Below are 23,482 nucleotides of genomic sequence, written 5' to 3' on the forward strand. Positions count from 1 at the left end.
AAGAGGACGCAGCAGGTATCAGAGAGCCCAGAGGCTAGGTGGAAAGGGTCACAGCAAGTAGCTGTGTGTGTGACCCAAGTGCAGATAGAAGCATCATAAGCTTGAGACTGAGAAGACTTGGGGACTGAGGGCCAGGGCACATAAAGGCTGTGCAGGGTTGCCAGGTCTAGACCCTGAGAGGGTTGCACCGAAGGCTGACTCTGGCATTATTGTCTGGCATTGGTTCCCAGTGCGTTTCCGAGCACAATTCAAAGTGTTGGTGTTGACCTTTAAAGCCCTAAACGGCCTCGGCCCAGTATACCTGAAGGAGCGTCTCCACCCCCATCGTTCTGCCCGGACGCTGAGGTCCAGCGCCGAGGGCCTTCTGGCGGTTCCCTCATTGTGAGAAGCAAAGCTACAGGGAACCAGGCAGAGGGCCTTCTCAGTAGTGGCACCGACCCTGTGGAACGCCCTCCCATCAGATGTCAAAGAGATAAACAACTACCTGACATTCAGAAGATATCTTAAGGCAGCCCTGTTCAGTTTTTAATGTGTGACATTTTAGTGTATTTTTGGTCTCTGTGGAAGCCTCCCAGAGTGGCTGGGGAAACCCAGCCAGATGGATGGGGTACAAATAATAAATTATTATTATTATTATTATTATTATTATTATTTCATCAGCACATCTGTGGTTAAGAGGTAGTGAGATTATGCTAGGCACTGGATTTCACATACACATTTGAACAAACCAGCTCTTTGATTGTAAGCTTCCTGTATTATCGGATTGAAACTTAACTCGGTGTTGATAAAATTGTGTTGTTTTTTTAAGCTAGAGGATGGGCAGAGCCTTAATTATTACTTTAATTTTTAGCTTCTTCTGTGTATTGGCCTCATCCTTATTTTGGTGGACTCCCCCACCACCACCCCCCCCGGTTGCCTCCACCATCAAAACAAGGGGAAACTTGTAAGATACATTGCAGTGAAGTCATTATGACTACAAGTGATTCTAACTTTTAGAACTGATGCCTGAGTTTGCTTATTTTCCTCTTTCTTCCTCATCCCCTTTTTTCCTTCCTGTGTTGTGTCTTTTAGATTCTAACCCACCCACAGGCAGATACCATCTTGTTTTTATTGATCTTGGGAAAACTACTCTTGGAACCTTTTGCGTGTTCAGACCCAGAGACCTTCCCCCTAAATAAATACACACTTGACTCAAATTTTAGTTTTGGTTTTTGGCAGAATTTAGGCCACAACTTTATTGATTACAGAAAAAGTGAGTGGTTGCATGGGCTCTGGTTCAACTAGCTCTCTACACACTTGCAGGTAGCGCTGACCCAGAGCTCTATCATAGGTCAGACAAAGATGAACACCTGAGGTAGGGGAAAAGCCCGGGAACAGACTCTGTTCACTCCCCCAGATGCTCCCCTTGACTCAGGCATGGGCACAACCCCCTCTCAGGGGTTGACCAAACCATCGAGTCCCTAGACTCTGTTCACTCCCCCAGATGCTCCCCTGGACTCAGACACAGGCACACCCCCTCTCAGGGGTTGACCAAACCATCGAGTCCCTGGATTCCTTTAACAGAATACCCTTCACATAGGGATGGTGAGAGCGTTCTCCCATCCCTATCACCTGAACCAGAGCCTATCCGCAACCTTACAAGTTGTGACGATTTGCTACACAGCAGGCGAAACCCAAATGGCAACAGCCAATCAGCCAAGTGGGGGAAATTCCTGCCATGCCCCTGTCCCAATGACAGATGACGGCATAGCAAGGTCAATCACAAAATACCCTAAATATAGGGAGAGATGGGCGGGTGTTCTGTTTGCACGAGCCGAAAGAGAATCTCTGGGTCACATGCAAGGGGTTAAATAGGTCCCTCGAACCGTTTAGACTGCACCCCATTGGCCAGATTACACCCAGCAATGAGGGACCTACCAATCGGGTGTTGTGGCTATCCAATAGACCCAACCACAACCAGGAAGTCAGTCTCCAGGTCTCATCGTAACATGTGCCCTCTTTTAGGGAGGACACGATTTCCGTGAAAAACAGCAACCATGCCTTAAATAAATATAAATAAATAAATTTAGTCTTGGAACAGTGAAGGTGCTATATTTTTCAGCCTGCCTGTGTTGGCAAAGCCATCCTAAACAAGAGGTGTTTTCTGAATGTTGTGGACAAGGCAGGAGGTTGTTGGTTGCTATTGTAAGCTACCGAAGGCCACTCGTTTTAGATGATATTTCAGATATCTGTTTCCTTCTTCTCTTTGCCACATGCAAAGCGGGGAGCAGGATTGCAAGTGCTTCCATGTTCGGCAAAGGTTATCAGGAGAATTCCTGATTGTTTGGAGGAATCCTAAGTGTATTTCTGGTTGAATGCATGGCTGCCGCCTGCCCTCTGCACATTGTCTCTGTGTGGTAAGAATGAATAAAAAAGGGCCCATCTCGTTTTGCTTCTGCTCTCTTGCCTTCACTTCACAGAAGACAGGCCTATGGAAAGGAATTAGACACAATAATTAAATGGACCCTCTGTGTGTCAATTCATAGCTGTCTCAGATTTGAAAATAAGGGACCATCAGCCTCGAAAATAAGGGATCAGCAGCCAAAATAAGGGATTTTCCCAGCACAGGTAGTTTCAACTTCTGAGCCCCTCCGAGCCAAAGGCAGAAAGCCCAGCCAGCAGCCAAACGAAGCCTCAAGCGGTGATTCCCACAGTGCAGCAACCAGGCAAAGGGGATGCAGCAAGGAAAACCACCGTCACCTCTCCGCTGGGAAGCGCTGAGCAAAGGCGAGTCCCCAGGCAACGCGGCCGATTTGATCGGCACAAGGCATGCAAGCTCCACCCCCCCAGTCGTTCTTAGACTCCTTATTGGGTGAGCAACGCAGCCAAGCAACACAGTTGGAGCCTCCCTCCTCCCTGGCTGGCAGGGAGGGAGGGAGAGGAGCTGCTTCCTTTGAAACCCAGGAAATTTAAGGGACATCATCAATAAGGGACAGCAGCGGGACACGGCGCTGGGATCAGGGAGTTTCCCACCAAATAAGGGACGGTTGACAGCTATGTGTCAATTGTGTAGGGTGGGGCTGGGGGCAATCAAGAAAAGGGAAGGTTGCTTTCCTCATGTTCTCCCAGGAGGTTTCCTGGGAGCATCTGGGTGGCCATGGCTGGAAAGGGGATGCTCAATTGGTATATTCAGCCAGGCTGCTCTTATTCTATTTGCTTCCTTTAAAACATTTATATTATTGTAAGCCGCCTAGAGATCTCTCTTATTTGGTGCCATTTAAATATTGCTAATAAATACATGTTGGATCCCTTTCCGTAGTTCACAGTGGGTTACAATGAGATAATATATCCCGTATTTTTCTGCCTATAAGACGCCCCCGTGTATAAGACGGCCCCTATTTTGGGGGACTCCAAATTAAGAAAATACTCCTTAGCACTACCTGTGTATAAGACGAGCCCCAATTTTAAACCTAATTTTTTGGTTTTTAAAAAAACTAGTTTTATACATGGAAAAATACAGTCGGTGTGGGTGTGTTGTCATTTACTGCAGATTTTGTTAAGCTACCTGTTCTGAGAAGTTTTATCTGATTTACAAGATAGAAATTCCTTAATAACAAATAAAATACTGGTTGTATTCAATAATAATAATAATAATCAAAAACGAGGTAGCCAACCAAACGAAAAACAGGGTGAAAGCTCTTCTGAAATCTACTGGCAACAATTAAAAAGAGAGGGAGAGAGAAAGAGAAAGAGCGAAACTGATCCCAGAGCAAGCCCCATCCCCGAAAACTGGACTGTGGCTTTTGACTCTGTTTTTTCCTGCCCACCATGGCGTTAGAGAAAATATGTCCCCCCCCCATCACCCTTCAGAAAAAAGTTCAGATCACAGCTAGAAATGTCTACTGCACTGACCACAGGCAAACCTACCACCTCAGAGATATGAGCTTCAGTTTGTCTGGGAAGTACAAATGTTCAAACAGAAAAGAACAAGTTTTATTTTATGGAAAAACTAACCATATTTGTTATAGACAAGGCTAATTAGTGTTTGCTATTATTACATTTTTGCTGTTTTTCAAGTCAGCGGGTGGAAATATGTGGAACAGGCATGCATAGTTCAATTTCCTGACTTTCATTTTTAAAAACCACTAAGGATCTAGTCCTCATGACTGAGAGGCTATATCTGAAACAATGTGGCAATAGTATCTGAGGAACCAGAGGGGTACTTGGAAAAGTTTTCCTTTGGGTGGGCTGGGTGATGTTTCCTTTCCTGCAAAGTCTTTGCCCCCTTCCCATGAGTAACGACAGCAGCATAAATTATGCAAATCAAGAGGAATGTGCAATTTTTGGGCGAAGAGTTTTGCGTGGTCACGAAACTTTTATCAGTATAAACGTGGACCTCGTTGTGGCCAAGCCTTGAATACAGCATTAAAACTCTGCCGTTCCAATATAGCTAGAGGCTAAAGAACGCGGGTGGCGCTGTGGGGTAAATCACAGAGCCTAGGACTTGTCGATCAGAAGGTCAGCGGTTCAAATCCCCGCGAGGGGGTGAGCTCCCGTTGCTCGGTCCCTGCTCCTGCCAACCTAGCAGTTCGAAAGCACATCACAGGGCAAGTAGATAAATAGGTACCACTCTGGCGGGAAGGTAAACGACGTTTCCATGCGCTGCTCTGGTTCGCCAGAAGCGGCTTAGTCATGCTGGCCACATGATCTGGAAGCTGTACGCCGGCTCCCTTGGCCAATAAAGCGAGATGAGTGCCGCAACCCCAGAGTCGGTCATGACTGGACCTAATGGTCAGGGGTCCCTTTACTTTTACCTTTAAAGAATACCAGCGTCGTCTGCTTGTGAGATTTCTCTTTGAGGAAGAGTAGCAGGCCAAGACCTTTGGCATGTTGTGTCTCTTTTAACAGCCGTACCGCTATTGTACCCATCTGTGACTGTATACACCTAGCGCTTTTAAAAATATAATGTTGTTTGAGTTGTGCTTTATTTCCCCGCTTTGTGTATGACACACCCTCCTGTTTGTGATGCTATGGAGACTGTCAGGTGTTTGAGACAAGGGAACCTTTATACAGCGAATTTGATATTCATTACCCTCATAACCTTTGTCTTTAGTTAGCAGGAAGGCTTTGCGATATCAAAAGCAAACAAGGAGCCTGAGATACGAGAAGAGCAAAGCCTTAGGTAAACTTGGTAGTTAAATGTGAAAAGTAATCCGATTAAACTTACCCTGTCGTTCTTCTTTGGGGGCGGGTAGGGAACACACCATGTCTTGCTGTGTTGTGTAATGTGCTCCCTCCAGAATCAAGAGTAAAAGCCTGTTTAGTTCTGCCTTCTTGCCTTGAAACTGTGCTGGTGCTTGGAAGAACATCATTTGCATCGATATGAAAAATAAGGGCGTGCATATTTTACTGGGATATATATTCCTAGGAAGTCTGGTGCCATTCTCATCCAATTCCAAATGAAGCCGCTAGTGGTCCACTTCTGGGTTTGGGGTTGGGAAGGGAGGAATGTTTCCACACTGTTTGAGCTGGCATCTCAGGAACAGTGGATCTGCTGGGTAAGTGCTCAGGAGCCGGCTGATCTGGAGCTGCAGATTGGCTAGCTGAGGAGGGCTCTCATATTAAGATTGCTCATGAGTAGGTCCACAGGTAGGAATATCTCCAATCCATCTCTGTGATGCCATTTAAGGTAAAGGGACCCCTGACCATTAGGTCCAGTCGTGGCTGACTCTGGGGTTGCGGTGCTCATCTCGCTTTATTGGCCAAGGGAGCAGGCGTACAGCTTTCGGGTCATGTGGCCAGCATGACTAAGCCGCTTCTGGCGAACCAGAGCAGCACACGGAAATGCCATTTACCTTCCCGCTGGAGCGGTACCTATTTATCTACTTGCACTTTGTGCTTTTGAACAGCTAGGTTGGCAGGAGCAGGGACCGAGCAACGGGAGCTCACCCCGTCGCGGGGATTTGAACCGCCGACCTTCTGATCGGCTAGTCCTAGGTTCTGTGGTTTAACCCACAGCGCCACCCGCATCCCTATGATGCCATTTGGTGGCCTGCAAAAAAGCGGGTGCTTGAGAACTCTACCCCTGTTCTTCTTGTCACACGTCTGGCTTCCTCTGCAAAGTTCTTCTCAGGTTCTCTGGTCTTTCCCTCCCTGCTCCCTCAGTTCCACCAGTTTTACGTTCACAGTACAGTCATACCTTGGAAGTCCGTTCGGCTTCCAAAACGTTCGGGAACCAAAGCGTGGTCTCTGATTGGCTGTAGGAAGCTCCGGCAGCCATTCGGAAGCCGTGGAAGCCCCCCAAAATAGTTCACAAACCGGAACGGTCACTTCCGGGCTTGCGGCGTTTGGGAGCCAAAACGTTCGAGAACTAAGCTGTTAGAAAACCAAGGTATGACTGTACTTTCGAAATCTTTCTTAAAAATCACCACTGCTTTGCTGAGGTATATAAACTACTTGGGAAAGTTTCTAGCCCAGCAGTGGGCAGCCTCTGTCCAGCAGGTCCCATTAGGCCTGGCAGGATTCCTGAGTTGACCCACAAGGTTTTCTCCCCCAAACACCACCCTTTTTACTTCCTGCATTCCAAGTGTGGGGCGGGTGAAGACATGGCTATAGAACAACGATCAGGAACTACGTTGCTGTTACTCAACCTCCTTACATAGATCTTAGAGACCTCAGAACCAGGTCTCACGAGTAGATCTGAAAACCAGTAGCTCAAATTTGTGATTTGAAACTGAGCCAGCCAGTCTGCAACCAACTGAAGGTTTGTAATACAGTACATGATGATGATGATTATTACTATTACTGTTATTTATTTATTTATTTGTACCCCGCCCATCTGGCTGGGTTTCCCCAGCCACTCTGGGCTGCTTCCACAAAGACCAAAAATACAGTAAGATGTCACACATTAGAAACTTCCCTGAACAGGGCAGCATGAGTGGGAGCAGTGAATATCCCCCTCTTTGCAAACATATCTCTGGAGAGCAGCAGCAGCAGCAGAACATTCTAGGAGGATATGTGATAATCTTCTAGGTAAAGAAAGATCCTCATTATATGAACTCCCACATTATTGGATCTTCAGCTAGATGCTTTCCAATAGAGAGAGAGGACTGGCTCCCCGGCCCCCCGCCGCCTTTAAAAGATGAACTGGTGGTTGTCTCCAGTGGGTGACAAGGTTGGGCATTTAGCTGGGCCCCAAGGTCTTCATGAAGAACACCACCAATCTTGCTCCACACAGCACCTGAGAACATCAGAGGCAGTGCGTGATAAGGGTTTAAATTTCATTCCCCATCCCCTCTGGGTGAAGGGAGACCAGAGAACCTGTATAATTTGGATACTTGGATTAAGTTGGGACTGGGGCTGATGGAAGTTGTGGTCTGAAACATCTGGACAGCATCTGGTTGGAGATGTTTGCTGGTTGGAGAAGACTGTTGTTATTATTATGATTATTTTACTATCAGGCTGCCTGTCACTATGCTTTTTACTATGTTTTTATCATTGATTTTTTGGAATGTGTTTCTAATGTACATCACCCTGAGATCTTTTGATAAAGGGCAGTATATAAATTGAAACAACAACAACAACAGCAGCAGCATGATTTTAGGGTTTTTTACTAGAAATGGGCAGCTGTATGAATGACGCACACCAGCACCCTTCCTTAGCCATATCACTGCACATCTAAACATTCTGCAAAACAGAGAAACAAAACTAGAAAAAAGATAGCCAATTAAAAATAATAATCCAATTTTGACACTGATGAAAAGCTTCCAGTCTCGTTATATTGAAAGCAACTGTATTCTGCCTCCAGCTTCAGTGAATGCCTGAAATAAATGTTCTAAAAAGTTGGGGGGCGGGGGCTGTTGCAGCATAAGATCAGCGAATTTATAGAAAGTACAAATAGTGATCTGATCCTATACTTCTTTCCTGGAGATTCACGTAATAGGTGGTAGTGTGGGACTGTTTTAACTTGCAGAAAGCGCTGGGGGAGAGAGTTACAAAGCAGAGAAAACAGGGTTGTTTTTTTCCATAGAAGGAGAGGTCTGACCCCTCCTCCTCATCCAGATATTTGGGCTTATATTCATGCAATCCAGGTGGTCTCGGTTTAACTTCCAGGGCAAGACATTCTAAGCTTGGTGGTTAGTTATTTTCTGAAGTAAGGAAGGGGGAAACAGGGGGCAACTGACAAATGTTAGTATAAGTCCCCGACAGAGTGCCTGGAGTTCCGCTTTGAGCCATGTTCTCTGAACCGTTTAGACCACTGGAGGAAACTTGGAGGAATGAGTACAATGCCCCTGGGTACCCTTCCTAAGATCAACAAGTTCCTAGGAAGCGTGCCACGGGCTGGCTCTCCATAAACAGATTTCTGTTCGATCTCCTTTTGAATACCAAGTAGTGTTGAAAATGTGAAGCCTCTCAAACATACCATTTGCCTCCTTTTCAAAGTTTTACTCACCGACGGCTCCTAGTCCTGCTGTGTTCAGAACGCAATTTCCAGTTGGCATCAGAAACCATGGGTTTCTTTTGAGGCAGCAACAGCTGGCAGTAGCAAGTACTGTAACTGGTTACCCTTTGGAAAAATCCACAGCCCCAAGTGTGTTAAACAACTAAGACAAACTTTGTCCTTTCATTTTAAATTTTCATAGTAGATTTCCTCACAAAATATTGGGGGGAGGAGAAGTTTGGTCATTTGCTCTTATCTTACTCTTAACTTAAGTGTAGATGACACATGATAGAGTTGCCGTACTGCAGCCGCAAGCAGTGTCCAGGTGGAGACTGGCAAAATGTCTGGGGAAATCGTCGGCATTGTTGTTTTTGCCGATTTCCCTCAGAAATAGCTTTAAAATGTCAAATTTCTTTACAATTTTGTACCAAAAAAAAAAAGCTCAAAAACTTTGGGCCAAAATAAAAAAAGCTCAACAGCTTTGCCCCCCTAAAAAACAAAAAACCAACTCCACAAATTTTCTGTCCAGATTTTCACCTTTTTGAAATATGACAGCCCTACACCAACCATCTATTTTTCAGCTTTTGGACTACTAGAGCAAAGGTGATGGGAAATTGTTGTGATTGAGCCTATTTTTCCTTCTGGGGAGAAAGGGGTTCTGCCGTGTGTTTTCCACTGTCTTATTAGCCATTTCTTCACGTTAGCCATTTTGTTCTGCCAATGTTGCACAGGATTAGTATTTAGTACTGCAGCTTGCAGACATAACAATACAATGGTGATAGTGTTGCTATTCCACTTCAGCAGGTCTAGGCTGAGTCTCTTCATTGGCAATCTCCATTCTTGAAGGAAAGAAGACAGTACTGCCATAACTTGGAGTTTGAAAATACTGTCTCAATTTGCATAGTAATAAAAGGTTGTGACAATCTGATGAATGTAGGTTAGCACTCTGTGCCTCAGCTAACATACAAAGCAGAAGTCTTGGTACACGCTGTACTTTCAGACAAGAAAACTCCTGCGGGAAGCAAGCAGAGCTATTAGGATGGAGGTAAAAGTTGTTGTGAGTCCTCCCCCTCCCCCCCGCCGCCTTTCGTCTTTGCCTCAAGCAAAGTTTGTTTTTAAGCAGACTGTCCAACTGTGCGTTTTATTTCTGAGCCTCATATGTCTTGAAAAAACACTGATTTAAATGTTTTCAATATTTCTGGCAAATGATTACTAGCGTGGCATTGTTGCCGTTGGCAGATTTGCATTTTAATCTTGCAAAGTGCAAGGGAGTTGAGAGAGAGACAAAAAATTGGGAAGACCCTGTAGCTAGTTTGCGTACTTGAATCTCAAGAGAATTAGAATGGAGCTTTGCTGTTCTCCCACAGACCCTGTAATAGTTAGTGCGCTCCTAGATCACAGCCTCGTGCATCTTGGTGTGCCGGGTGGATGGGGTTTGTTGTTGTTGTTTAGTCATTTAGTCGTGTCCGACTCTTGTTGACCCCCTGGACCAGAGCACACCAGGCACTCCTGTCTTCCACTGCCTCCCGCAGTTTGGTCAAACTCATGCTGGTAGCTTCGAGAACACTGTCCAACCATCTCGTCCTCTGTCGTCCCCTTCACCTTGTGCCCTCCATCTTTCCCAACATCAGGGTATTTTCCAGAGAGTCTTCTCTTCTCATGAGGTGGCCAAAGTAATGGAGCCTCAGCTTCAGGATCTGTCCTTCCAGTGAGCACTCAGGGCTGATTTCCTGATGGGGTTTAGTTGCATTGAAAGGGAAAGCAGTGAGGAAAAGGGAAAGGAGGACTGGAGAATCGTGTCCCTTCCAGTACATTGAACAGATAGCACAATTAAAATGAAGCGTTTGAATGGTGAGGAGGAGGCTGTAGAGTTGTCTTTGCTAAATTGTCCTGAGCCAGCCCGGTAGAAATAGTCATTTTGCACAGAGATGCCCTACTAATGCCCAGGTGGGAAAATCTCAATAAAAAGGCTTTTGATATTAGTCCCTTTCTGGTGATACAGCAGAGTGTGGGTTGAGATAAAGGTGGGTCGGCATATGGTGGCTACAGCCACCATATTGGTTGCATTTGCGGAGGGAGCAGCCAAGGCAGTATCTTAGCATTGTTAGAAAAAGCAATGTTGCTAAAGTTAAATATGTACCTGTCTTTATGTCTTTATGGAGAGCATTGGCAGAAACAGGGACCATAGTGTTGGACTCTTCCATTGAACAATTTATTTTTTTTAGGTTTTAGCTTGTTTGCTGTTAAACCTTCCATCTTGTTACAGAGATGTTATTTCACAAGTGAACTATATTTCAATGGCATGGGAAATGGTCAAACTTTATTGAATAATACGATTTGTGAAGTATTGTCTGCCAATCCAAAAGGACAGGGTTTTTGAGGATGAGAGGAAGTGATGTGTGAAAAAAGTCGTGATTAAAGGTGTGTTGGATTAGGGGTAGCAGGCTATTACCCTGAATTAGTAATGATTGGTAGTTAACAAGAGTTGGATTCTGCCGTCTCTTGGCTATGGGGCCAGCCCACCCATGAGGTGATGGGAGGTGACTGCCTCAGGTGGCAGAATCCACGGAAGCAGCAGATACTGATGCAGATCTTTATTCAGGCCCACCCAAGAGGCAAGATGAGGCAGCCGATGAGGATCCACAGAAGGAGCAAATCCTGATTCGGATCTTTCTTTCCCACTTCTTCCTGATGTAGATCTTCACTCACCCTTCCTTCCCTGGCAGAAGAAGGTGGCACCATTTTGTGGTTTGCCTCAGGGGCCAAGATGTTTTGAGCCAGCCCTGCTTGACCACACACATTTGCTCAGTTCAGTTATTCTGGTTTCACAGTGAATTCAGTGAGGAAGGCACTCAGTAACCGAACAGGGTTAAAAACAGACAAGAAAGGTGAACATTATATTAACATATTATAATATTTGCTGATGAATTTCAGCCATCATGGGAAACTGCTCAGTATTGAACAGTAATAAACCGGTTGAAAACAGAATTCTAGCAGTATATTATATTTTTAAAAATCCCAACATAATAAACCATGAATAGCTACAGCACTTCCCAGTCCTAAAATCTACTACATTGCAAGTTTTTCTGAGATTAGGCAGCAGAAAGGCAACTATGATCTAGACATGAACTGAACTCAACTTGATGCTATCTGTTTACTGGAAACAAAACAAAAATTGTCATATTCGGATGGATTTCTTCTGCACCACTCTCTCTCTGAGCATGTGAATAGACTTTACGTTGATAATTCAAGGGTTATGTTCCGGGTCTTTGTGTTCCAATAACTTCCAGCACACTCTTATAACGCATGCTCGTCTTCACCAAAAGATTAGAGCGTGGAACTCTGATTGCTTTGTTAAGAATAAAGTTTTCTCTCTTTGTTTATACAAAAATAACCAGTGCCTCACTTGACATTGGAAAGCAAATGTTTTCACTCAGTATTACAAAAGTTGGCCAACAGCACAACCATCTTCTAGATCAGGCATCCCCAAACTCGGTCCTCCAGATGTTTTGGTACTGCAACTCCCATCCTCCCTGACCACTGGTCCTGTTAGCTAGGAATGGTGGGAGCTGTAGTCCCAAAACATCTGGAGTGCCGAGTTTGGTGCCTGCTCTAGATGTACTAAGTCCTTTTGTGACGATACAGCGATGTACGGCAACTGCACAGCTAACCAAATTGTTCGCATTGAGACTGCATATGAACTCTTGCAGGGCATTTGTCGTATGGGCATCTCACTGTGCAGTTTCTCAGGTGAAAAGCCAATGCTGGGTAGAAAAGAGAGGTGTGGTGGGGAGATGGGTATACTACCACAAATCCAGAATGCGGCAGCTAGACTAGTGACTGGGAGCGGCCGCTGAGACCACATAACACCACTCTTCAAAGACCTACATTGGCTCCCAGTATGTTTCCGAGCACAATTCAAACCGTTGGTGCTGACCTTGAAAGTTCTGAACGGCCTCGGCCAAGTATACCTGAAGGAGCATCTTCACTCCCATCATTCAGCCTGAGGTCCAGCTTCGAGGTCCTTCTGGCAGTTCCCTCACTGTGAGAAGTGAGGGAACCAGTCAGAGGGCGTTCTCGGTAGTGTCACCCGCCCTGTGGAACTCCCTCCCACCAGATGTCAAAGACGTAAACAATTATCTGACGTGTAGAAGACATCTGAAGGCAGCCCTGTTTAGAGAAGTTTAGAATGACTGATGTTTTAATGTATTTTTAATCTTTTGTTGGAAGCCGCCCAGAGTGGCTAGGGAAACCCAGCCAAATGGGAAGGGTACAATTAATAAATTATTATTATTATTATTATTATTATTATTATTATTACAGTGGTACCTTGGTTTAAGAACAGTCTGCTTTAAGAATGATTTGGTTTACAAACTCCGCAAAACCAGAAATAGTGTCTCGGTTTGAGAACTTTACCTTGGTCTAAGAATGGAATCCGAACAGTGGAAGGCCGCCAGCGGCAGGAGGCCTTATTAGGGAAAGCATGCCTCAGTTTAAGAACGGTTTTGGTTTATGAACGGTCTTCTGGAACAGATTAGGTTCATAAACCGAGGCACCACTGTATACTAATCCACATCCTAGCCACTGTTCTAGGTTTGGAAAAGGTTGGCTTCAGCAAAGGAATAGAGGGACACGGGTGGCGCTGTGGGTTAAACCACAGAGCCTAGGACTTGCCAATCAGAAGGTCGGCGGTTCGAATCCCCGCGACGGGGTGAGCTCCCGTTGCTCGGTCCCAGCTCCTGCCCACCTAGCAGTTCGAAAGCACATCAAAGTGCAAGTAGATAAATAGGTGCTGCTCCGGCGGGAAGGTAAACGACGTTTCTGTGCGCTGCTCTGGTTCACCAGAAGCGGCTTAGTCATGCTGGCCACATGACCCGGAAGCTGTACACCGGCTCCCTCGGCCAGTAAAGCAAGATGAGCGCCGCTACCCCAGAGTCGGCCACGACTGGACCTAATGGTCAGGGGTCCCTTTACCTTTACTAAAGGAATACGCATCAGTTAGTCTTCTAACAAGTGAGGAGCGAAGCATGCAAGCAGAGCATCTCAGGTTCTTCATTCCAGATAACTCACACAACCAAGCCAAGCCTTATATCGAATTCTAAATCTTTACTTTTCAAATAAGGGCCAGGTTTGCCATTCTTTGCACAAGGTTGTGCCACCTGTTGCTCTCCATTGGTTAAGAACTCCCTGGGCCTAGTATTGTTTGCATGGTTTGGGGAAAATAGTGGTGGCTTTACAAGGCATTGTGAGCCTTCAGCCTTCATCTTATTAGGAGGTGTTGCGTTTTTGCTGTTCTTAAAGCACCAGAGAAACATGCGAAATGTTTTCCTTTTAGTTTGTTTGAAGGAATACCCAAAAAATTTGCATTGTTTACCACGTTGAACGCTATTTGGGAGTGATTGTGGTAAGTGGAAAGCTGCTGCAGAAGTAGCAACGTATACATTATAAACAATCTCTGTAATTAAATCAATCAAATCAGTTCTGTTGCATGGTTAGCTGAATAGAGCCTCTATGTTCAACATACGTCTGAATAACGAATTCTGAAGATATAATGCAACGGAAGACTACCATCCCGCTTACCTGCATTTTGAGTTTCCAAGTTGATGACCGTTATTACTCTGATTCATGGAGGAAATTGTTTGTGCTATAATTTCTGTTTGTGCTATATTTTCCATGAAACATTTTTATTATTTGCTAATGTAGTCTGCCATGTTCTGAAGTACAGTGGTACCTTGGGTTAAGTACTTAATTCGTTCCGGAGGTCCGTTCTTAACCTGAAACTGTTCTTAACCTGAAGCACCACTTTAGCTAATGGGGCCTCCTGCTGCCGCTGCACCGCCGAGGCACGATTTCTGTTCTCATCCTGAAGCAAAGTTCTTAACCCAAGGTACTATTTGTGGGTTAGCGTAGTCTGTAACCTGAAGCATATGTAACTCGAGGTACCACTGTACAAATTTTGACATTCCAAATATATCCAAGAAACCTTTTTTCCTTCATACATAAATTCCTCCTTTTATCCACCACTTTGCATATAATTGTGTTTGCACATTACTTTAAATCATGGGTAGGCAACCTAAGGCCCGGGGGCTGGATCTGGCCCAGTCACCTTCTGAATCTGCCCCACGGACAGTCTGGGAATCAGCATGTTTTTACATGAGTAGAATGTGTCCTTTTATTTAAAATGCATCTCTGGGTTATTTGTGGGGCATAGGAATTCGTTCATTATTATTTTATTTTTTTTCAAAATATAGTCCGGCTCCCCACAAGGTCTGAGGGACAGTGAACTTGCCCCCTGCTGAAAAAGTTTGCTGACCCCTGCCCTAAATGATGGCTTAGTTAATGTTATGCACAATAGCATCTGACGCAGAGGCGGCGGTGGTTATCTTACCTCCCGCCACTAGTGTTTCTGCAACTTACTGGGTGATGTGACTGGGATTTTGGTACAGTGCAAACACACCAGCAGGGTGAGCTGGATTTGTGCCGCTGGTATATTTGCACTACACTGACTTCCCCATCACATTCCCCCTTCCCACCTCTGTAAGGTGCAGCAGTTACCTGTGAGCCAGTGTGGTGTAGTGGTTAAGAGCGGTAGATTCGTAATCTGGGGAACCGGGTTCGCGTCTCCGCTCCTCCACATGCAGCTGCTGGGTGACCTTGGGCTAGTCACACTTCTCTGAAGGCTCTCAGCCTCACTCACCTCACAGAGTGTTTGTTGTGGGGGAGGAAGGGAAAGGAGAATGTTAGCCGCTTTGAGACTCCTTCGGGTAGTGATAAAGTGGGATATCAAAATCCAAACTCTTCTCTCTTCTTCTTCCAATGAGAGGGGGTCAGATAAGAGCCTCTACCTCTCCATGCTGCAAGGATGAGTCACAGAAAGCTTTGGGCTCATGCATTGCCCTTTCCTCATTCGGCATGGCTGCAGGGAGGAGTTCAAAAACATTCTCGTCCATATTTAGACCGGCTGCAGCTTGTCATGTCATCTAGACCTGATCAGTCTTAACTATGGTTTGGGGAAACCAGCCAACTTCAAACCATAATGTATGGAATTGGGTTGCTTTCACTAACCATAGTTAAAATTAGCCACTGTTTAGGGTTCAGATGTCATACTAATCTCTAGTTAATTTAAAACAGGTGGAGCTTCTGCTCTCCGCCTTGCAACTATGCCAGCGAAGGAAAGGGAGAAAGGGCACTTTCCCTTGAAACGAAATGACTGCATGCAAAACAGGCCTGTAATTCTCTTTAACAGAATGCGCCTTTGCTAATCTCATGGACACACGTTAGCATGAAGCTCTGCACCTTTCTAAGGAAGGAAGAAATTGGTCCTGGATTTTTGACATTAAAAAAGAAGTTTTAGTGGTTGGGGGAAATCAGCCAACACATGCATTGGAACTGATGGTTTTAACTAGCTGTGTTGGAAAGCGAATTTCACTCTGAAAGTAGGACGGTTGTAGCTGGAATGACAATTAATGCTGTGTGGGCAAAATCCCTGCTGGAAGCCGGTATCTGAATAGAACAAGAACTCTGGCTCTTTCTACCGGTTCTCCCCTCCTCTTTCGTGATTTGGCCCTATGTTGGCTGTTGAGTGTGGTGGCTTCCATTTTTAATTAGCCAGCTGGGCAAAATTTAGTTCATTGTGCCCCTTCAGTTAATTATCGTGAAACTGTTCTCTCCCTCCCCCCCCCCCCCACCTCCCGTTATAGAGCAGCCTGGGATTGGGCAATTCGGGGTCCAGCATTTTGCTTTTGAGGTATTATTGGGTGCCAGCTGTCTGCCTTAACTGAAGATTTGATCTAAAAGAAGTTTAATCTAAAAGGGGGCAGGGAAGTCCGGAGGAACAGAGAACTAGACCTGCAGAATCTGCAAAACTTCATTCTTGAAAAACTAGGTGGGCAAACCGCCCCAGAAGGAGCACAAAGTTTCCCCCCACAAAGGCACTAGGGAAGTCTTAAGTGTCTTAATCAGACTAATTTAGAATTGTGCCCTTGCTAAGGGCTTTAAAGGCAGGACATTAAAGGCTGTAGACAACAAATGTAAGAATTAGGAACAAGGTAGACACCATGCTTTTAAAGAACCTGTCACACAGAAGCCGGCAAAGAGTACCGTGTTTTTTGCTCTATAAGACTCACTTTTTCCCTCCTAAAAAGTAAGGGGAAATGTGTGTGCGTCTTATGGAGTGAATGCAGGCTGCGCAGCTATCCCAGAAGCCAGAACAGCAAGAGGGATCGCTGCTTTCGCTGCACAGCAATCCTTCTTGCTGTTCTGGCTTCTGGAATTCAGAATATATTTTTTTCTTGTTTTCCTCCTCCAAAAACTGGGCGCGTTTTATGGTCTGGTGCATCTTATAGAGCGAAAAATACGGTAATTATCTGCCGCCCCAGAAGCTAGGACCAGCTAGAGATCCTTAAGACTTAAAGTAACATTTAAGTAAGTTTTCGGAAGAATTTATAGCTGCCAGAGGCAGCACAAGCGTTCTCCCAGGCCACCTCCCTCAAAATGCCTTGCTCTGAGGAAGGGAGTCGTCCCACCGAAGGAAGCAGAGAGGAGAGATGGAGGTGGATTGACTCCTAGCGTCAGCAGAGCAAAACTTGTGAAAAGTAAGCAGGGAGGAGAGGAAGAAGAAGAGTAGTTTGGATTTGATATCCCGCTTTATCACTACCCGAAGGAGTCTCAAAGCGGCTAACAATCTCCTTTCCCTCCCGCCCCCCACAACAAACACTTGTGAGGTGAGTGGGGCTGAGAGACTTCAGAGAAGTGGGACTAGCCCAAGGTCACCCAGCAGCTGCATGTGGAGGAGCGGGGAATCAAACCCAGTTCACCAGATTACGAGTCTACCGCTTTTAACCACTACACCACACTGGCCACCCATTTTGGAGGGCACCATGCCTTGCCCTGGTCTTGCGACAGCACTGGGTCCGTGATAAATTGTGATGGAGTGGTAAAAATGTCGGACAGCCATTGTGTCAGGTGTCTGGGTGAGCAGCAGACGATCCGCAGGTGCCCAATTTGCCGGCCGTTAGCAAAGAAAGCCAGGAGTGAGTTTGTGCCTCCTTTGTGGGCAACCATGTCTGGAAGCTATTGCAATGGGTAAAACATCCTCCTCCACAGGGAGCACCTAAAATAAAAGGAAAATAGATAAAATTCTGTTGGGCCTTAAAAGCTAACCATGTGTTGTGGTGTGAGTTATTATAAATTAGAAGCAAGGTGGATGAAAACAAGGTTTCTGTGTACATGTTTTGAATCAGTCAGTTATAGTAAGCATCTATCCTTAAAAAAAAATAGCATGGTGTTAATGGAAATATGGATTTAATTTAAAGCAAGCACATTAAAACTTACACTTAGGGTCATTTAAAAATGATCTATAACTTTTAATTGGGCACGGAGTTGAAGGCTACTTTTCTACATAGAAGAGACAACGGACAATGAGAGATAATCTGAGGTTAAGCTTTAGAAATGATACAGCATATTGTGAATTGTATTTATAATTCTGGACTTCTTATTGAACTCATGGACTAGCAAGGCAAGACATTGCAGGAAATAGAATCTCAGGGTGTTGTCCTATATTTTATTGGGGTTATCCACTGAGCCCCTATGGGTTGTGAGCCTGTTTTAAGCCTTTCAGTTACCCGAGATCTACAATGTGTTTACTTCTCAAAATATGCATGATTATAGTATTCATAATTCACAGCCAAACAGCAGAGACGTTGACTTTTGTCTTCATTTTTTACCCAGTGATTTCCACCTTGCTTCTAGGAAATTGTGAATGCTTGTTATAACATGATCCTATGAATGTTTAATCTGATTTGTGTCCCGCGTTGTTCAACAGGATTTTTTGGAAGTAGCTGTGTGTTGGATTGGAGCCCTACCCTTCAAATAAATTATCTTGTATGGATACAGAGTCAAGTAGGAATCGATATCTAAGCAGACATAATTATGAGGTTTTGCATTATGCCTCCTAGATTGCACAAAGGCTCTAGGTAAAGGTAAAAGTAAAGGGACTCCTGATCATTAGATCCAGTCGTGGCCTATTCTGGGGTTGCGGCGCTCATCTCGCTTTATTGGCCAAGGGAGCCGGTGTACAGCTTCCAGGTCATGTGGCCAGCATGACTAAGCCGCTTCTGGTGAACCAGAGCAGTGCACGGAAACACCGTTTACCTTCCCGCCGGAGTGGTACCTATTTATCTACTTGCACTTTGACATGCTTTCGAACTGCTAGGTTGGCAGGAGCAGGGACTAAGCAAGAGGAGCTCACCCTGTTGCGGGGATTCGAACCACCAACCTTCTGATCGGCAAGTCCCAGGCTCTGTAGTTTAACCCACAGCGCCACCCGCGTCCCAAAAAGGCTCTATTTAGTTGCAAACCAGCATTTGTCCCACTTAGTATGCAAGCTTGTTCAGGAAACACATGGATTACAGAATGGGAAACTTGATTGAAATCAGTCAATCCCAACTAGAGCTCACTTAGTGCACACACAGACAGCGAATTGCCCTGACCATATCTACTCATGGGAAGGAGGGGTAGAAGAGAACAACTGTAGCTATTCTGACTGGGACCATGGTTTCATCTAGCCTAAGATGGTCTCCTCTGGCTGGTAACAGTTCTCCAGGTCTCAGGTATTTCCCAGCCCTGCAACCTGAGAGCTTCTCAGCTGGAGATGCCACGGAGTGCATATGCTCTATCATTGAGACATGGACTCTAATTTAATGGAACAAATGAAAAACCGAAGCTAGTTCCCAAGCCAGTGAACATCACCTCTTACATGAAAGCTTCATTCTGGCTTCATTGTGATTCTATCTTGTAGAAAGTATGTCCAAGGCGCTGCCTGTTTCTTGCAATCTATAAGTTTCCTCAAAGGTTTCCTCAAGCTATTCCAGAACACCAACCCTATATTGGAAGCTTTCCTGGCCACCAGAAAAGAAAGGGGAGTGAGGGATTTTTGCCCGCAACCAAATGCTTGTCGCAGCAGCGGTAGACTGAGACAGAAAGTGGGTCAGGCCCGGATTGTGTGACTACCAGAGCCAGCAGTTATAATTTACACAATTGTTGTGTGTGTGTTGAGTGGGAGTTGAACTTTCCAGGAAACTTTCTTTTCTCTAGCTACTTCCTTCCCTAAATTCTCAACAGGAGTTGGAGCAGGTCTCATCAGAAGCAAGTTTTGAATAAAGTTGTTGTTGTTGTTTAGTTGTGTCCTACTCTTCGTGACCCCATAGACCAGAGCATGCCAGGCACTCCTGTCTTCCACTGCCTCCCGCAGCTTGGTCAAATTCATGTTCGTAGCTTTGAGAACACTGTCCAACCATCTCGTCCTCTGTTGTCCCCTTCTCCTTGTGTCCTCAATCTTTCCCAGCATCAGGGTCTTTTCCAGGGAGTCTTCTCTTCCCATGAAGAAAGTAGAGTTGCCATATTCCCAAAAGTGAACATCTGGACAAAGTTGTTGAGCATTTCTTTCTTTCTTTCTTGTCAAAGCTATTGAGCTACAACAATCGTAAAAGAATTTTTAAATTAAAAAAAATACCCCACTTGCCATACAACCGGTTTTCACCGATTCAGAGAAAATCTGTCCGGACGCCATTTGAAAGCATGTTTCCCAGCTGTGTCCAGGATAATCCCGACATATGGCAGCCCTGAAGAAAGCTCATTTCACAGCCACGCAGCAAGGGAACAGTCTTTCATTGCCTTTGGTTCAGCGACTGTCGTGTGTATAAACAGAGTGGTGCGGGGTCTCAAGCTTGCTTGGCAGCTAGACAACCTATCACAAAGTGCTCTTCAGTTCTACAGTTTCCTAAAAATGAGAGGAAAAGCAGTCTCTGTGTGCCTAGAGGCATCAACATATTTAATTGATGTATTCCACAAATCAGCTCCGGAATGGAAAAGATTATTGGCAGAGAAGGCAAGAAATATATGCAGGAAAACGAGAGGGTGCGAGATGCAGATGAAATAGACGGAAGGAAGCCTGTGAAAGGGTGGAGAAGCAGGAGATAAAGGGGAAGTGGCTGGTGGTGGCAGAAGCCAGAGGGCAGATGAGTTAGTAGATGAAGGCATGGGAAGGAGAGATGGGTGACCCAGGACCAGAGGAGAGGAAGCTTGTGGCTCATGAAAAGCAAGGGCGAACAAACAAGAGAGAGACTCTCTTACAGGTCTAAACCACTGAACCTCTTGGGCTTGCTGATCAGAAGGTCGGTGGTTCGAATCCCTGCAAAGGGGTGAGCTTCCGTTGCTCTGTCCCAGCTCCTGCCAACCTAGCAGTTTGAAAGCACACCAGTGCAAGGAGATAAATAGGTACCACTGTGGAGGAAAGGTAAATGGCGTTTCCATGCTGTCTGGTTTCCATCACGGTGTTCCGTTGCTCCAGAAGCGATTTAGTCCTGCTGGCCACATGACCCAGAAAGTGGTCTGTGGACAAACGCCGGCTCCCTTGGCCTGAAAGCGAGATGAGCGCCACAAACCCATAGTTGCCTTTGACTGGACTTAACTGTCCAGGGGTCCTTTACCTTTACCTTTTTACCTAGAATATGGTTATGATCATGTTTAGATATTCTGAGTAAACAAGACTTGTATGGCATCTTTTCCACTTTCTTTCCTTGCAGATTATTTAAGGACCGATACAACATTCCTTGAAGAACTGGTGGTTGGCAGTGGTGAGAACATCGAACTCCTGTGTAACTCTCCAGTCTCTTCTATGTCTGTCTTCTGGTATAAAGATGGCATTGGGATTTCACCTACTAACCGAACTCATCTTGTCCAGAAGTTGTTAAGGATTATCAATGTATCTTACGATGACTCTGGCCTGTACAGCTGTAAGCCAAGGCACTCCACTGAAATGCTCAGGAACTTCACAGTACGAGTGACAGGTGAGTTCAGTGAAGTCCCTCCCCCTGTTTTCTCTCTGCTTTTCTGCAGATCACCTGGATCCATGCTTACATCCCCAAATCAAAAGTGGATTTTAAAGAGTTTTGCATCTGGTTCTAATATGATCTGAAAATCAAATTGCTTTGACCATTGTTGTTTGACCAATGTTGTTTCCTTCACATTATCCAACAAAGTTTGTGATACTGTTCAGTCTGCCTAGATTGCAGCTTCCTGATTTGAAAAGTGTTAGGTTAACAAAGAAGCTAAAGACTGCTAACTCAGGTTCTGGAATGCTCTTTGTGGAATAATAGGAGGACCCTAGGTGCTTGGACGCGGGTGGCGCTGTGGGTTAAACCACAGAGCCTAGGACTTGCTGATCAGAAGGTCGGCGGTTCGAATCCCCGTGATGGGGTGAGCTCCCATTGCTCGGTCCCTGCTCCTGCCAACCTAGCAGTTTGAAAGCACACCAGTGCAAGTAGATAAATAGGTACTGCTCTGGTGGGAAGGTAAATGGCGTTTCCGTGTGCAGCAGCCACGAAATTAAAAGACGCCTGCTTCTTGGGAGAAAAGCAATGACAAACCTAGACAGCATCTTAAAAAGCAGAGACATCACCTTGCCAACAAAGGTCCGTATAGTTAAAGCTATGGTTTTCCCAGTAGTGATGTATGGAAGTGAGAGCTGGACCATAGAGAAGGCTTATTGCGGAAGAATTGATGCTTTTGAATTCTGGTCCTGGAGGAGACTCTTGAGAGTCCCATGGACTGCAAGAAGGTCAAACCTCTCCATTCTGAAGGAAATCAGCCCTGAGTGCTCACTGAAAGGACAGATCCTGAAGCTGAGGCTCCAATGCTTTGGCCACCTCATGAGAAGAGAAGACTCCCTGGAAAAGACCCTGATGTTGGGAAAGATGGAGGGCACAAGGAGAAGAGGAGGACAGAGGACGAGATGGTTGGACAGTGTTCTCGAAGCTACCAGCATGAGTTTGACTAAACTGCGGGAGGCAGTGGAAGACAGAAGTGCCTGGCGTGCTCTGGTCCATGGGGTCACGAAGAGTCGGACACGACTAAACAACTAAACAACAACAGTGGAAGCATATTCTCTTGGTACAGGGGCAGTTTTACATTATGCAGTGTAAATGAAAGAGTACTGGGGAAAAACAATATATTGCTGCATGTTATATATCTTTATTGCCACACCCTCAGCTGGAATGTTGCATTCAGGTTGTGGTTTCCAAAGAAATTTTGAATTTCAAGAACTTCCAAAGAGCAGAAGAGAACATTCACAGCAATGTGGAAGAGCCAAAAGGACCTAGAGATATTTTCATGTTACGACAACAGACTGTAAATATAGAGTCCGCGTAGCTACACAGGGGCAATAAACATGATCTTGCTTGTTTTTTTTTCATTATCAGTGCCTGGCTCTTGGCAATGGGGAATTCTAATACGAACATGATTTTGCCAAGCTGATTTCCACAGCAAAACCACTTTTATATTGGGCATCGAAAAGCCGCCGACTTAAAACGAGCTTGGGAGCCTTTCAAAACTGTGAAAACGGAAATGATTAGAATGTGCCAACTGAACTTATTAAAGAGCAATGATTGTTAAAAAAAACAAAAACCCAACAACCTCAAATTGGTTTACAAAATATAGATGGTAAAATCAAGAAAAATTCACAACCCCACTTTAAGGCATACAAAAGCTAAAAGTTAAAATACTAAAACAGATTAAAATTACCTCAACTTTCTAAGCATCTGGGTAGGCTTGTCTATACAAGTACCGTATTTTTTGCTCTATAAGACTCACTTTTTTCCCTCCTAAAAAGTAAGGGGAAATGTGTGTGCGTCTTATGGAGCGAATGCAGTCTGCGCAGCTATCCCAGAAGCCAGAACAGCAAGAGGGATTGCTGCTTTCACTGCATAGCAATCCCTCTTGCTGTTCTGGCCTTCGAGATTCAGAATATTTTTTTTTTCTTGCTTTCCTCCCTCAAAAACTAGGTGCGCCATGTGGTCTGGTGCGTCTTATAGAGCGAAAAATACGGTATGTCTTAAACAGGTACTGAAAAGAGTACAGTGAAGGCACATGATCTCAATAGGCAGGCAGTTTCAAAGTTGTAGGTGCTTCCACACTAAACGAGAGAGTTCTTATGAAAGGGTACCTGTGTGTTTATTCTGGATGAGAGTTGACATGAAAGAGATTTTTTTTATAAATATCAAAGAC

At 45.1% G+C, this 23,482-nt stretch overlaps 1 protein-coding gene and 1 long non-coding RNA gene across 6 annotated transcripts in view; one reads left to right on the top strand and one right to left on the bottom strand.

Annotated features, from left to right (window-relative positions):
• LOC307215842 overlaps positions 1 to 23,482 on the bottom strand; it is a 69,031-nt gene that overhangs the window by 14,796 nt on the left and 30,753 nt on the right. The window lies entirely within an intron of this gene.
• The window catches only part of FGFR3 (fibroblast growth factor receptor 3), a 64,766-nt gene that overhangs the window by 7,588 nt on the left and 33,696 nt on the right, over positions 1 to 23,482 (top strand). For all 5 annotated transcript variants that reach the window (XM_079975143.1, XM_079975144.1, XM_079975145.1 and 2 more), the window contains exon 3: positions 21,004 to 21,267. In XM_079975143.1, coding sequence (XP_079831269.1) covers positions 21,004 to 21,267 — 264 coding nt within the window. The remainder of the gene's footprint in view (positions 1 to 21,003; positions 21,268 to 23,482) is intronic.

The sequence above is a fragment of the Podarcis cretensis genome, assembly GCF_951804945.1.
Source record: "Podarcis cretensis genome assembly, chromosome: 5".
NCBI lineage: Eukaryota > Metazoa > Chordata > Lepidosauria > Squamata > Lacertidae > Podarcis > Podarcis cretensis.